Raw genomic sequence first — 14,524 nt, forward strand, 5'->3', positions numbered from 1 at the left:
GTGGGGCTTGTGGCTCCCGACTGGCTGCTCAGGTCTCAGAAACTCACCTGAGAGAAAATGGCGAATCCAGCCAGGGTCTCTGGCTTAAGGCGCCTCCGGGCTGGCTGCTCCAGTCTCAGAACCTCACCCGAGAGAAAATGGTGCAGGCGGATTTCTGAGTTCACGGCCAGCCTGGTCTACAGAGTGAGTTCCAGGACAACCAGGGCTACACAGAGAAACCCTGTCTCAAAAAACCAAAAAAATCAAAAAAAAAGTATAAATCAAAACAAAGGCATAAAAGTAGACTTGAATGGACAGAAGTATATACCCTATTCTAATATATATGTTAGCTAAGGAGATGTGTGTGTGTGTGTGTGTGAATTTATAAGGGAAAATAGACAAGAAAGAGTAGTGGGCTTGGGGCTGTATGGACAGCACTGTTACAGGAGGTGAAGTAGGGGGCTGTGAAGCAGGCTTTACTTGATGCTAAAGGTTGGTTATGAACATGTAGGATGCTGTGGATTGTTAAAATTGGTTATGAACATGTACAGTACTATGGATTGTTGGTGTGCATACATAGTAGCTGGATGGACCAACAGAATAGGTGAAGCCAGAATTAGATGTAATTATAGATCAAGTTTATGGTATAATAAAGAACTGTTTCAGGTCAGTTATACAAATGGATTCTTAATTAAAGAATGTCAAATCAACTGGTACCCATTTGGGAAAATACAGAATTCAAACTGTATCTCAAACTAAATCCCAGGATAAATGTCAAATATGTTAGAAAATTCAGGTTCCAGAAGAAAATGTTCTTGGATCTCTTTTCAATCTAGAAAAAAAGAAATCTTCCTGTGTCTTAAAACTCAAAACCAATTAATTTTAACTATATAAAAAAATTAACATTTTTTTTTTTTTTTTTTTTTTTTTTTTTTTTTTTTTTTTTTTTTTTTTCCGAGACAGGGTTTCTCTGTATAGCCCTGGCTGTCCTGGAACTCACTCTGGAGACCAGGCTGGCCTCGAACTCAGAAATCCGCCTGCCTCTGCCTCCCAAGTGCTGGGATTAAAGGCGTGCGCCACCACCTCCCGGCCTAAAAAAAAAAATTAACATTTTGCAAATTAAAAAAACACAAAATAATATTTTATAACAAATGAGAATATTCACACCTAAAAACTAGGAATGGGTTAAGATCCCTAAAAATTGAAATATAAAAAAGATTAACACTCTCTTAAAAATGAGCAAAATAAAATAAAAGTAAGAAGTAAAATAATCTTAGATTTGGAAACTAGGTAAAAAAAATAAGGAAATGTACCTGAATATTACATTTTGACACAATTAGAAAAGTCATACCTTCATGTGTTTGAACAGTCTTAGCAGATTATACTTTAAAGATGAAAAGAACACAAATTAGAAACTTAATTCAGTGGTCTTATTATTAGTAGGAATATTGGCCTTATAATTTTTCAGCTGTTACAGATAACAATAAATGAAAAATTATATTAGTGTGCCTGGAACCAAACTTTGGCATTAGAGAAGAAAATCAAACTAAGTTAAAGTTGCATCCTAAGTATTAAGTAGAAATAGCAAAATTAGCTCATGTTTTATTAAATAAAAACTGCAGACTCCTGACTCCCTGAAAAGGCTCAAAAATGATTGACACCCAGTAGCAGTAAGCACCTTTGCCGCCCTGGGTTATTTCCTCCTAAGGTGTCAACGCTCTTTGAAGAAGTTCCTGGTTGCTGGGCCAATGGGATCCTACGTAGAGGGTACTGCAGCCAGCTTACAAGAGTGCTATGTCCTGTGGGTTGTGGGTTCTGGGAACAAGCTAAGGGCATTGACGATCCCAGGCATTAAACTCAGGTGGCCAGTGGCCAGTGGCCAGGCCCCTTTCTCCCACTAGCCATCTCATAGGCATCATCTGCTTGGTGGTGAGCTCTTGGGGTCTTCAGATTTTCCATCACATGTTTTTGGAGGTATTGGGAACTAGTGTTGATTCCTGAAGCGTCTTCCTGCCTTTCCTCCCCTTCTGCACCCATGCAGACAAGGTGAGCCTTTCGTGGTCCGTGTCCTACCTTTCATCACAGGAGCCACGCCTGACCTCCCCTGCTCTCCTGTTAGCATCAGTCGCATTGCATAAGGCTTGTCCCGTCTGTGCCGTCACCTCTCGTGTGCATGTAGGGATGCTAGATGCATGCAGACAGTGTGCAGACCATTGGTAAGATAGGTCTGGTATGAAGAAGTGGGAAATGGAAATAGTAATAAAAAAACTCAGGATTTTTTTCCTCAGAATTCTTCTTATGAAGTGTGTCTCCATTTTTGGACATGTTTAAAGAGATATAGTGGAGATGTTGTAAAAGAATCCCATGTCTCTTGATAAGAATGAAACAAAGACTTCTGAGATCTTTTCTTGACTCTGGAATTTGGTGGGGAGTTCAGTTTTATTTTTAAGTTATTTTTTAAATTTCAATTAAAAAGTAAAATTTGTATAAATGAACATACATATACATTGTGGAGTGGCTAAATCAAGTGAATGAACACATACTGACCTTACATACTTAGCATTACCTTACATTATTATTACCTTACATGCTTAGCATTTTTGTGGTGAGAACACTTAAAATCCGCTCTCAGCACCTTTCACAGATGCTGATATTAGCTGTGGCCACTGTGGTGTGTGTGGATCCTTTGAATTTCCTGTCCTGTCTGCTGTCTTATGAACATCCCCACTGTAGTCTGAACCCCAAGCCCCTGGCAGCCACCATGCTCTCCTAGCGTCCGCATAGAGGTTATGTCACCTGACCCATGTCTTTCTGTGTGGGATTCACTCAACACCTGATTCTCCAGCTGTATCCACATGTGATCACAAATGGAAGAACTTTTTTTCTTTTTTGAAAGTTAACTATCCCATGCTTGTGTGTGTGTGTGTGTGTATGTGTGTCGACCCATAGTCACACCTTTAGTTGGCCCATGTCCTGGCTGTTATAAAGGATGCTTCAGTAAACATGGAAGTGCAGCTGTCTCTTAGACATAATGGTTTCATACCCTGTAGCTATGTCCGCAGAAGGGATTGGTAGGTCTTCTGGTAGTTACATTTTTATGTTTTTGAGGAACTTTGAAAGGAACTTTGTACACAGATTGCCAACACTTCTGTGCCAGGATTCCCATTGCTCTACAGCTATACCAACACTTTGTTATCTCTTGCCTTTCTTAAAGTTGTTTTTATTTTATGTGTGTGTGCATGTGTGCCCAGTGCCCACAGAAGTCAGAAGCAGGCATCAGATCTCCTGGAACTGGGGTTGTGAATGCTGGGAACCAAAGCCCGGTCCTCTGGAAGGGCAGCGACTCCTCTTACCCTTTGAGCCGCCTCTCCAGACTATTGCCTTTTTGAGAGTGCACGTTGCACCTGGAGTGATGTGAGGTCCCATTGTAACTGTGATTAGCTTTTCCCTGGATTAGAGTTGTCACTTTGAGTCCAGGCTGGGCTACGTAGTGACATTGTTTGAAAAAGAAAAAGGGAAAAAGATCTAAGGAGTGATGTGTACAAGAGGCAAAGCTATGTCTCAGTGCATAGGAAAGATGAGGAACGTCTGTTTTCTTGCTTAAAATAAAGTCATTCTGGCCGGGCAGTGTGGCACATGCCTTTAATCCCAGCACTTGGGAGGCAGAGGCAGGCGATTTCTAAGTTCAAGACCAGCCTGGTCTACGGAGTGAGTTCCAGGACAGCCAGGGCTACACAGAGAAACCCTGTCTTGAAAAACCAAATAAATAAATAAATAAATAAATAAATAAATAAGGAAGAAAGTCATTCTGTAGAATTCACACTCACCTCCTTGTAAGCAGCAGGAGGGCTAGCAACCCCTCTGGCCAGGATCGCATACGCCTGTGTATCTTATTGTTCTGACCTTGCCTTGACTGTACTACTCTTGAAGACACCTGGTCCATGCAGCGACACCACCCATCATGATCACTCATGAGAAGAATGCAGAGATAACACTTTATGACTTAACAGCAATTTCATACTCTCCTTAGTACTAATGCCTAATGCCAGAGAGTTGACAGAACTCTCGGGAACTGGAGTTTAGACTTTTGTATAGGTGATTTAACAGACAGGGCCACACACGGGCAGCTATCCCCAGGCCTGTTTCCTGGAGTGAGAGGATGTGCCCCAAGAGCTGGAAACCCCTTGGGAACTGTGGGTCCCGAGGTGTGAGATGATGCCTCTCTCTCATGCTTTTCTGGATGTGGTGACAGTGCATTCAGGTCTGAGGCCTTGACTGGGCAGCTGGAGCAAATGCTGCAAAGTCTGCAGTGTGCATGGCCCTGTTGTGTCAGAGATTTAACAGAATGCACCCTGGCATTATTGCTAGGCGCTTTTGTTATGAATCCTACTGTTAGCAGTTGCACGGTTGGTTAGATTAACAGGTGATAATGAGTCAGTATTTGAAATGATGAGGCTTGTCTCATCTGTTTATGAAATTCTAATTTGTAGTGAGTGGCACAGAACACTTCATTTAAATTATCCTGTTTATGCAAGAAGTCATCTATTAAATAAAGATGGTGTTAGCAGTTTTTAAGTCAGTGGTTTGAGACAGCTGTACATTTTAGTTTGTAGACCAAAAAGGTTTTGGTGCTTGGGTTTAATATTTTTAGCAGTTGCCCATACTCTACTCTAGATAAGTTATTTCTGCGATTGCTTACCATTCTAACTTATTAGCCTGGTTGTTTTTAACTTATGTCATCTTAAGTAAACACATAGCCTTCCAGCTATCCAACAGTGTGTGGATCCTTGGGGTACCTGATATTAGCGGTGGTATTTCAGGGCACTGAATTACACACAAAAGCAAATGTGTAGTTGGTTTCTATTCAAATATAGTTCCCATCAGAACTGTATTTTAAAATAGCCATTTACCAATTAGATAAGCAGAGCAGGAGTAAAGGCACTGTTGCTTCTTTTATTAACATCAAAAATGAAGTATTTGAGTTTTTCCTTTCCAGTGTAAGACCTGTTCTGAGCCAAAACAGATGACCAGTTCTTCTGCCATCTGTGACAACCCTAAACTTATCAAACCTGTCCCCGTGAGACCCAGCAGCAGCCAGAGGCTACAGGAACCCATGCCCAGCAAGGTAGGCAAACTCTGATTTTTGTCTTTTAAAACACTTTATTTTTGAAATTAAAGTAAAATTACACAATTCCCCCTCTCCTTCCCTCCCTCTAGCCCTTGTCTTGTAAGCTCCCCGTGCTTTCTCACTCATGGCCTCTATTTCTTTAACTCTTAAATAGTATATATTCCTAAATATGTAAATACAGCTTGTTCAGTCCACACTGTCTGTTCTGTGTCTATATACAGGGTTACTTGGATGTACCCATTGTCAGGGTGGCCATTTGGTGTCAGGTAACTAGTTGGTACACTCTTCCCTGGGGAAGATGGTTTCTCCTGCTCTCAGATCTCCTTATTTGCTGTAGTTGTCTGTCCAGGAGTGAGGCCTCAGGGAATCACCCTTCCATGCCAGCCTGCCTTCTATTTGTGTCATGCCAGTCTACTCACAGTGGCTTGAGAATGAAAACATTCTAAATGACAAGAGGATAATGAAAACATGGTGCATATGCACTGTGGAGTACAATTCAGCTGTAAAGAGAAATGAAGTCATAAAATGTGTAGGGAAATAGGGGGAAGTAGAAAAGGCAGTACTGAGAAAGGTGGGCCAGCCCCAGAAAGACAAACATCACAAACATCTGCCTTTATCTGTGGCCTCTCTGGGGTTCTCAAAGAGCTTTGCCCATGCACTACAGGGGAGGGCCTGCCAGTGCTGAAGGCCACTGGAGGTCAGTGGAGAAAGGCAGGGTCTTGCTGCACTGTTCATCCACACTGTGCAGCACTGACATCCTCCCGGGTACTGTCACACTTAGCACATACTGTGCTCATGGCTCATGACAAGTGTCAGCAGATACAGAGTCATAAGCCACTGGTTCTGTGCTCTTCTAGGATGGGTGAGTTCCCAGGCCATTGGATGAGGAGCCATCATGGCAGCACAATACAATGTAACAGTTTTGAGCACTGCCAGGCACTGCATGCAGCTTGGAGTGCCTGTCCTGGGTTAGCGCTGGGCCGGGGGGTGGGGGGGTTAGTCTAAGCCCCACAATCCTGTGGTGGTATGTGTGTGGTGTGCTATTCAGACAGTACTGCAGAGACAAAATTCACTGATTGGCAGGGCCCATTACTGATTGTAAAGGGAATATGTCTGTTCTTTCATCAAAGTTATTCCTAAGTAAAGAAGTAGTTTTCAAGGAATTGGGTTAGATAAGTTCCAAAAATGAGCATGAGCCAAAAGATGTAAAATGACTGACTAATGTAAATCATGTTTTGAATTCTTAAAGAAATAAGGAAGTATTTTCTAACTTATTTTAGCATTTTATTGCTTTCCATGAGAATGTTTTATTTCATTTTAGTTGAAAAACCAAGTAGCTCTAGAAGGGAGCTTATGTCTTCAAGCAGAATGTGCCGAAGGAGGAAGGGCTCAGAGGGGAGAGAGCAGGAGCAGTGCAGCAGCCAGGCCAAGGCACTGCGTATACCTGGTCCTTGCACATTACATTAGAATACCCATTTCTTTCTAACCTTGGCTTTCTATAGCTCTGTGGAAAGCAGCCAAGAACCTGTGCTCCTACATTCTTCTATTTTCAGCACATCTTGTTGTCAGCATCCCTAGATGGGCCCTAGCTCTAGAGATAGGTTACCATGAAGATGTGCAGCTCCTGCTGTAGAGTATAAGTCTATACCCTGGTCTGGGAGCCGCAGGCCCCTCAAGGATCACATGCATGTTTTCTCAGCAGACCAGCTGAGGTATAGCAACAGTCCTGGGGGCGGAGAGGGGAGGATGCTGTGAAGATGCTAGACATTTCAAAGGTCTCAGGCTTTCCAAGGTAATAAATTTCACCTGCGTCACTGCTCCTTTGTGAATAGAAGCCATCGGTTAGCTGAGTTATGCTTCACAGCCTCCCCCTCCCATAACTAAACTATGTGAACCTATTTTGGGATATCTTTTTCTTCCCCAGACCCTGGACCCTGAGCCTCAACACTTATCTTTGACAGCGCTATTTGGGAAACAAGACAAAGCTCCCTGTCAGGAAACTGTGAGACCCTCCCGGACCTTTGTCCACCACCATCACCATCACTACCACCACCAGCAGCAGCAGCAAGAGAAGCTTCCAGTTCATCATGGAGTTGCATGCTCCCTATCCTGTGAGGAGCCCAGAAAGCTCTCACTCCCTGTGGAGAAGCAGCTATGCCCAGCCATTCAGAAACTCATGGTCGGGAGCACGGGGCTATACCCACTGCCACAGCACCCTGAACAGTGGCCCTGCGAAACTGGTGGCCCCAGTCCTGCAGGGGGAATTCTTTCCGGTCCTGTCCAGCTGGGGTCCCCCTGGAATGTTAAAGCTGCACACTGCACACAGAGTACTTGCAGAAGCCACAAGCTATTAGAGCAGCTTCAAGGGGCCCCTGCGGCAGTGCATAAGTATAACCCCTGTGCGCCTGCCGGTCCAGCTGTGGCCACTCAGGTGGTTCCAGGCCAGAGTGTGGCCCAGTCACAGCTGGTATATTTCAGTGGCCCCCTTCCACCTCCTGCACCAGGACACCAAGCTCTCAGGAAGGAGCAGGGTGAACTACCAGCACATGTGGTGTCACTCTCTAGCAGCCAGGAGAGCAGCCCCACTGTGCTCCCTACTCAGGAGCTGCTAAGGAAGCTCCAGGTAGTACACCAGGAGCAACAGGTGGCCCCCCGGCCAGCCTTGGCAGCCAGGTTCCCTGTGTCAGCCCAGGGATCAGGGACAGAAAAGCCCTTGGAAGCCTGGGTCAGCAAGACAGCCAGCATGGAAAAACAGGCTCCTCTTCTGCAGGTAAATATGTATTGGGGAGAAAGCTGCTATAGTAATGCACTGGAATCTGCAGCTGCCTGCTGGGCTACAGGGGCCACATAGTACATGGGTCTTCATTAGAACAACTGTGCAAGGCCCCTGGGCTCTCTGGCTTCCACCTTGTCTTTTTGCCAGGATAGAGAAGCCTCTGTGTGCATACAGTCTGCCTGCTGCTCCCTGGCCATTTAGAGGCGGTCTGTAGAGTTAACTCTACCATGTCATAAGGCCTGAAGACCACCCCAGATGTGGAAACACAGCTAGTCTTTGACTATGAAGATCCATGGCAGTTGTCTCTTAACATTTAGGATGCAAACATCTGGTTGCTTCCTAGTGTTCTCCCTATGATTGATTATTGCTTGTTCAGTGGCTCGGTGTATGATTTTGAGTGCTTCCTACGTGTTGGTAGCCGAGTGTCTACACAGTCAACGATCTTGTAGGTTCTTGAAGTAAACAGAAATAACAGTAAAGATACCATTGTTTGTATTGCCTTCTAGGTGAACAATATTATGAAGGCCAGTCAGGAGTAAATGTTCCACTCACAAGCTGCCAGAGAAGGGAACATAGTGCGATTGCTAGAAATAGTGCATCTTTCTGGGAGCATGGTTGTCTACCCATCAGCTACTGGGATAGTGAGCCAGGGTCTGTTGACCTGCTGCCTGCAGTGGCATCTGAAGGTCTGACCAAGTCGGTTTCCCTTGGATTGCCACAGAGTGGCTGAAAACATACTGCCTTTAAAGATTGGAAAGTTCCTCATTTTATTTATATTTTATTTTATTTATTTAAAACTGATGGTCTGTTTGACTTGTTTTATCACATAGTTCAGAGTAGGTCCTCAGAAATTGCTCATGTTTTTTAAAACAAAGGCCTTGGGCATACACTGTACATGTTTAGATGTGTGAACATGCCAGGGTGTTCTTTTTTATTAACTCCCAGATGTGAGTGTCGTCTGTAGGAAACTGGGACTTTGTCCCTCTCTCACTGTGAGGCAGTATTGATTCCCTTTTTAAATGTCTGCTTTTCACTTCTCTTGGTTGATTTGGAATCAGAAAATCAGGGTTAATAATCAGACTTAAATGTCTACATATACAATTCTCTTTGTTTTCAGTTCTCACAAATGCCAGGGACCAAATAAGGAAAGTGCGTTCTGTCGGCCCACGCTGTGCTCTTCTTGCTGCTTGGGAGCATCAGCTCTCAGCACCTCTCCTTGGGAGATCAGATAGGGAGAGCTAAGAGAAACAACAGCCTGTCTTCCTCTAGGCCATTTCCTGCCCCCAAAGATGCCAAGGAAATGATGATAAAATTATAGCCACTTCTAAACTGCTGCTTCTCCGCTTCCTTGTCGTGAGTTTTAGAGTACTTTGAGGCTGAGAAATAAGATACCTTTTTGTTACCTGAGTTAGAGACAGATAGCAGCCATAGGAGTCAGTCAGACCCAATTCAGAATGTCACTGGTGTAATTGGGAAGGCCATTTGAAAACTTGGTTTTAGACCTGCCAGCCAAGGGATTAGATAGACTCAGCAGACAGATAGGTCACATGTTCCACGCTCTTCATCCCAGGATCGACCCTCACCCTGTCCCCATGCCCATGACAGCCAGGAGAAGCAGAAGTCATGCTCTCTGTAGATAATTAGAGAAGGAACAGAAGAGGCAAATGCACAAAGCACAGTCCCTCCTAGCGACAGGGGAAGTGTCTCCTAGAAGAGCCAGGGTTGGGAGCTGTGTGTGCATCTGACAAGCATGTGGGCGATCCGACCAGGTCAGGCAGTGGACGGCTAGTGCTGCCTAAGGAAAGCCAGCAGTCCTAAGTACATGTTGCCTGAAGACTAAACTCACCGGGGGTGGGGGGTTTTATGCCCAGAGGCCGTGACATGAGCAGGAGGCTCCAGAGCTGTGTAACAACCACTGGGGAAAGTACCAAGGGTAGACAGGAATAGACCTGCCAGCCTCTCCCACCCACGACATCTGGGGCTGTTTCTGCTGAGCACCCACCATTGTGAGCATGGCCCTTTATCTCGGGAGCTACACTTTGGGGGCTGCTTCCTAACACTGCCTTGTGTGTGTCTTTGCTGTGAGCAGACCGTCTCATCTCAGTGTGTCCCTGCTGCAGTGGCTTCTCTGCTCATGCCCCCTGTGGTTTTCACGCAGTCTACCTGTGCCCCACTGAGGGAGACTGATAATGGGCTCATGGCCCTAGGAGGCCAAGAACTTCCTGCTGCCTCCTCCAGCCTCCTCCTGCCCCTGCAGAACTGGGAGTCCTCCACCGTGGCCAGCAGGCCCCTCACCAGGCTGCAGCTCCAGGAAGCACTGCTGAACCTCATCCAGGTAAGACTGTTGATGTACAGTCAGCACCAGGGCAAGCTGAGCTGTCTGGATGCTGGACTCTCTAGAGTGCCACCACCTCCCCCAACAGCTTCTAAACTCAGTTAACTGGATGATATTTAGAATACTACTTGTGGCCTGAGATATCTCAAGCCTTTAAGAGATTTGTGACTTGGAGGAATGAGTAAGGCCTCCCAGGTGTCAGCCTCCAGAAAGGAAGGGACCATGTGATGAAGATGAAGATGGACATGTGATGACCAGGGTGCTGGCCAGGGCACTCTGGGAGCTCACTATCGGGAAGAGTCGTAGAGCCATCTCAGGCACACTGCAGTCTTAAGCTGTACCAGCCATGAACACAGTTCAGCTACGGTTTTGAAGCCCGGTGCTGAGAACAGGGTAGAATGATAGGATGCTTCGTCAGCCCCTGCCCCGAGTGACCCTGCTGTACTGTGTGGTAACTCATAGTGAACTGTGCCCTGCACTAATTAAGCTTAATAATGCTTACAGGAAACCCTCTTATATGGGCCATTGAGATCAGGTAAAGGTGCTTGCCACCAAGCCTGCTGACCCACACAGTGGAAGATGAGAAGTGTTGTCTTCTTACCATGTGTGCATCATGGTGTAGCATATCCACACCGTGCACGCACGCACGCACACACACACACACACGCACACACACACACACACACACACGCACACACACACACACACACCCATGCATACACAGATGCATATACACATTGACACAAAATAAACCTGTAAAAATAACAAGACCTTCTTATTTGTCTAATTTCACAGACAAGGAAACTGAGGCTCCGTGTATGGTCTTGTGTTACACTGAGCCTGGCTGCCTGGCTGCCGCACTCCCGTCTCCTCCTTGTGTGGACCTTATAAATTCATGTTCCGTTGGATAGCGGAGCACACTCCTGAGTGAATGATAGGCCTCGGAAAGGGTAGTGCTTAAAGCCACACAGGAGCAGACACCTCAACTAATGTGTTTAGGAATCCTTGTAGGCCGTCTGGAAGGTGTCTGTAGACTCTAGTCATCAGACAGCAGCAGGGGAGCCGGCCTTTGTGTTTCTGGTTCTCCAGTTGCTGTGTAATCCCTGTTACTGAAAACATCTCTAAGAGAACATGTTTTAGAAAGAAAGAAAAGGATGGAGCTGGAAATGAGCATCTGTTTGGAAGGAGAATGACAGTCCCTATGATTGAGCCGTCCCAGTTTAATTACGTCACTAGGCTTAAATATGCACTAAGCTAGAAACTCCTATAGATAAGATAGCCTAGGCATGGCAAGTTCATGGGAATTTAGAGCAAATGCCTACAAATTTCTTTATCAGAACAATAAAGAAAATGTAAACCTAAGATTAGATTCTGATTGTTGCTTTTCTTGCCTCATTCCCCTCTGGTCACATTACCCAGAGCTCTATGTTGTGATTTAGCCATTCAGTCCTTTGCCCTCTGGTCTCTGTGTGTCTCACACTTCTCCATGGTGTCTATTTGGTGTTCCTGATACACTGCTAAAAGTGGCTCAGGGCGTCTTAGTAGGAAAGGCAGGAGAAATCTCTTTATTCGTAGTTTGAGCATGCCCCTGCCTGTGGTCTGGAGACGGAATAAGTCAGAGGGTGAGACAGGTGACTGCAGAGCTTCATCGCATTTGAGTGGGAGGGTAATACACAGACATTAGCGGCAGCCTGGAGGGTGTTTAGGAAGAACCATCCAACTGGCCAACTCCTACGCCGCAGCCGAGACACTGTGGCTCATTCCTCCTGGCCTACCGTGCACACAGCTCAGCTAGATTCCACGTGGCAGGGCTGCTGGCTGTGCTGGGTGTTCTGAGCACATGGCCTTCACATATGGACAGTGAAATCGGGCAGCTCTGCCCAGCCTCACCTCCAGCCCCTTCACGTCCACACACATAGGCCAGCCTGCCTGCCAGCTGTCAGCAGAAACAGCCGAGGTGGGTAAGGCCAGCTCCGATCCAGGCAGGCAGGAAGTGTTGGCTTTTGCTACTCAAGTAATGGTCTCTGGGCCTGTTGGCTTTGTTTTCCAGAATGATGACAACTTCTTAAGCATAATCTACGAAGCCTATCTCTTCAGCGTGACACAAGCAGCTGTGAGAAAAGCCACATAACCAGCTACGTGAAAGCAAAGACTGAGAATTGGTTTTCCAGGTTCTTCATGAAAACTGGCATGACCAAACACATTTATGCCTTTTTAACAAAGTATGGTGATACAGAGTAAAATGTTTTGTACTGTTTGATGTCTGGGGTTTTGTTCCTTGTTTTAAAAAAAAAAAAAAAAAAAAAAATACCACCCTCCCATTTACTTGGTACTACAAATTGAGTAGGTAGATGGTTTTGGCCAGGTCATGCAAGGTTAAATTTTTCCTCCATTTATGAGGCCATTTTAAGAAGAGTAGGGTTCTTCATGGGAAGGAATGTTCTCAGAGCTATTTATTAATAGAATAGCTCAGGGTAAAGAACGCAATTTCCTAGCATTGGCTCTGTGTGCCATGGTGCTTGATGACCACCAGGGGGCAGTATTATCCCACAAGTTACCTTCTAAGGGTTTCATGGGTTTGAGGAAGCAAGGCGGGCTTTAACAAAGTCAGCCTTTTATTTGTAAAGCTCTTTTTGGCATGTTTGATCTGAGCCTTTGGAGGAAGAATCTTCCTGAAGACATTTCTAGCCAGCTTTCGTCTAGAAAGTAATCGTTCTAAGTGTCAACAGTGGCCCAGGCTTGAAGCAACACTCTGTTTCTCAATTCAAGTTGGGACCCAAACAGCCAGCCCTGGCTTTCAGTCAGACACAGTTAGAAAATGCTGCATGAGACTGTTATGCTGTAGTGGCTGTTCAGGGGCAGAAAGTCGAAGCTTCTCCGAGCTCTGTAGAGCTCGCTGCTCTGTCCTGCATAGAGAGATAAGAAGTCTAACCCTGGAGGGAGACAGCAGAACCGCTTTGCATTCTCCAAACAGTGTGTGTGGGAATCAGCCATGCTGAGTATTCACAATGAATAAAGCTTTGTTTTTACTATCCTAGTTATTCCTGGATCATAAAAAGATCGTTGGGTTAGTGCTTTATGGTCAAATCTTACTCTTTCTATGGAGGATTTAAAATGGAGACTGGGGTTGGGGTGCGGTTTCCTTACAGCTTCTGGTACCCAGGCCAGGAAGTTTTTGACCCTTGTTCCTCCCTCCTAGCTAGCAGCATGGGGCTGCCCTTAGGAGGGTGTGCTTCCCCCCAAGGAGGAAAGCTGGGCCTCTGCTCATCCTCATAGCACGCAGTGCATCGGCTGTGCTGGCCTCTGGAAGGGGTGGGTCCCACACGGCCCAGCACTGTGCCGAACCCATAGGGAATCTCTCAAATGCTTGACAGTATACACACTGCCATAGCCTGATAAGGAGAATAAAGCAAGAGACATCCATGGTTCTGTGGTCCTGAACCAGGGAAAAGTGTCACTTTCCAATGTGTTCACTAAAATCGGAGCACTATTAGGCTAGGGTGTACCTGTATGATAGAGCACACACACATGATAGAGCCTAACACACAAGGCTCTTGGTTCAATCCCTATCACTTAAAAAGAAGAAATGTTACTTGGCAAATGGCCAATCTTTAAAAATAATCTGTGAGGCCTGGGAATGTGATTTGGTGATAAAAATAAATAAAAAGTAAAATAATGGAAAATATTTTAACAGTTTTCTAGCATGTTTAAAGTTCCTTCTGTAGCCAAGGAGAGATGAACTTCATTCTTAACATTTCTAGTGTCTTTGAGGCAATGAATGGCTTCATTTCGTAAAATAGTTTCCCTTTCTTCACATGAATAAGCAAAACGGCTGCCACAACCACCCAACAGAACAAGCCAGGACCAGGTCAGAGGACACAGCCTTTCAGGCCAACGCTACAGTGATCTGTTTTTACAAAACAGCAAGTTCTTCATCATCCACTGTAGTGAGTCATCTTAAAGGCGATGGACGGATTCATTTAGACCAAAGATGGCCATCTGCAGGACAGTCAGGGCAGGTGGCCACCTGCAGGACAGTCAGGGCAGGTGGCCACCTGCAGGACAGTCAGGGCAGGTGGCCACCTGCAGGTAGGGTGTGTACCACCTCACCTCACCAGGTGTTTCTCCTGAGGACACAGGAAGAGACAGATCAGAGAGGTTTTCTAGACCCCCCCAGGACAGAACTTCCTATGAAAATCAGCATTTCATCTTCCCATGCTCCTCACCTCAAATTCAGGATGTCAGCCTTCACTTCACAGTCTCTGCCCCAGCAGCAGTTTTAATCTCCTTGAGTTTGGGGGGGGGG

General features: G+C 45.6%; 1 protein-coding gene across 6 annotated transcripts in view; it reads left to right on the forward strand.

Moving 5' to 3' along the window:
* Dcp1b (decapping mRNA 1B) overlaps nucleotides 1-13,255 on the forward strand; it is a 50,843-nt gene extending 37,588 nt beyond the window's left edge. The window contains exons 6-9 of one of the 6 annotated variants that reach the window (XM_031383159.1): nucleotides 4,976-5,104; nucleotides 7,032-7,877; nucleotides 9,973-10,218; nucleotides 11,014-11,580. In XM_031383159.1, the coding sequence (XP_031239019.1) occupies nucleotides 4,976-5,104; nucleotides 7,032-7,877; nucleotides 9,973-10,218; nucleotides 11,014-11,109 (1,317 nt within the window). In that variant the 3' untranslated portion in view covers nucleotides 11,110-11,580. Of the gene's footprint in view, nucleotides 1-4,975; nucleotides 5,105-7,031; nucleotides 7,878-9,000; nucleotides 9,215-9,972; nucleotides 10,934-11,013; nucleotides 11,581-12,268 lie in introns of those variants that run through there. The other 5 variants (XM_031383162.1, XM_031383160.1, XM_031383158.1 and 2 more) reach the window with 5 other exon arrangements.
* Nucleotides 13,256-14,524: the final 1,269 nt, after the last annotated feature.

This window comes from Mastomys coucha, unplaced genomic scaffold (assembly GCF_008632895.1).
Source record: "Mastomys coucha isolate ucsf_1 unplaced genomic scaffold, UCSF_Mcou_1 pScaffold20, whole genome shotgun sequence".
Taxonomy (NCBI): domain Eukaryota; kingdom Metazoa; phylum Chordata; class Mammalia; order Rodentia; family Muridae; genus Mastomys; species Mastomys coucha.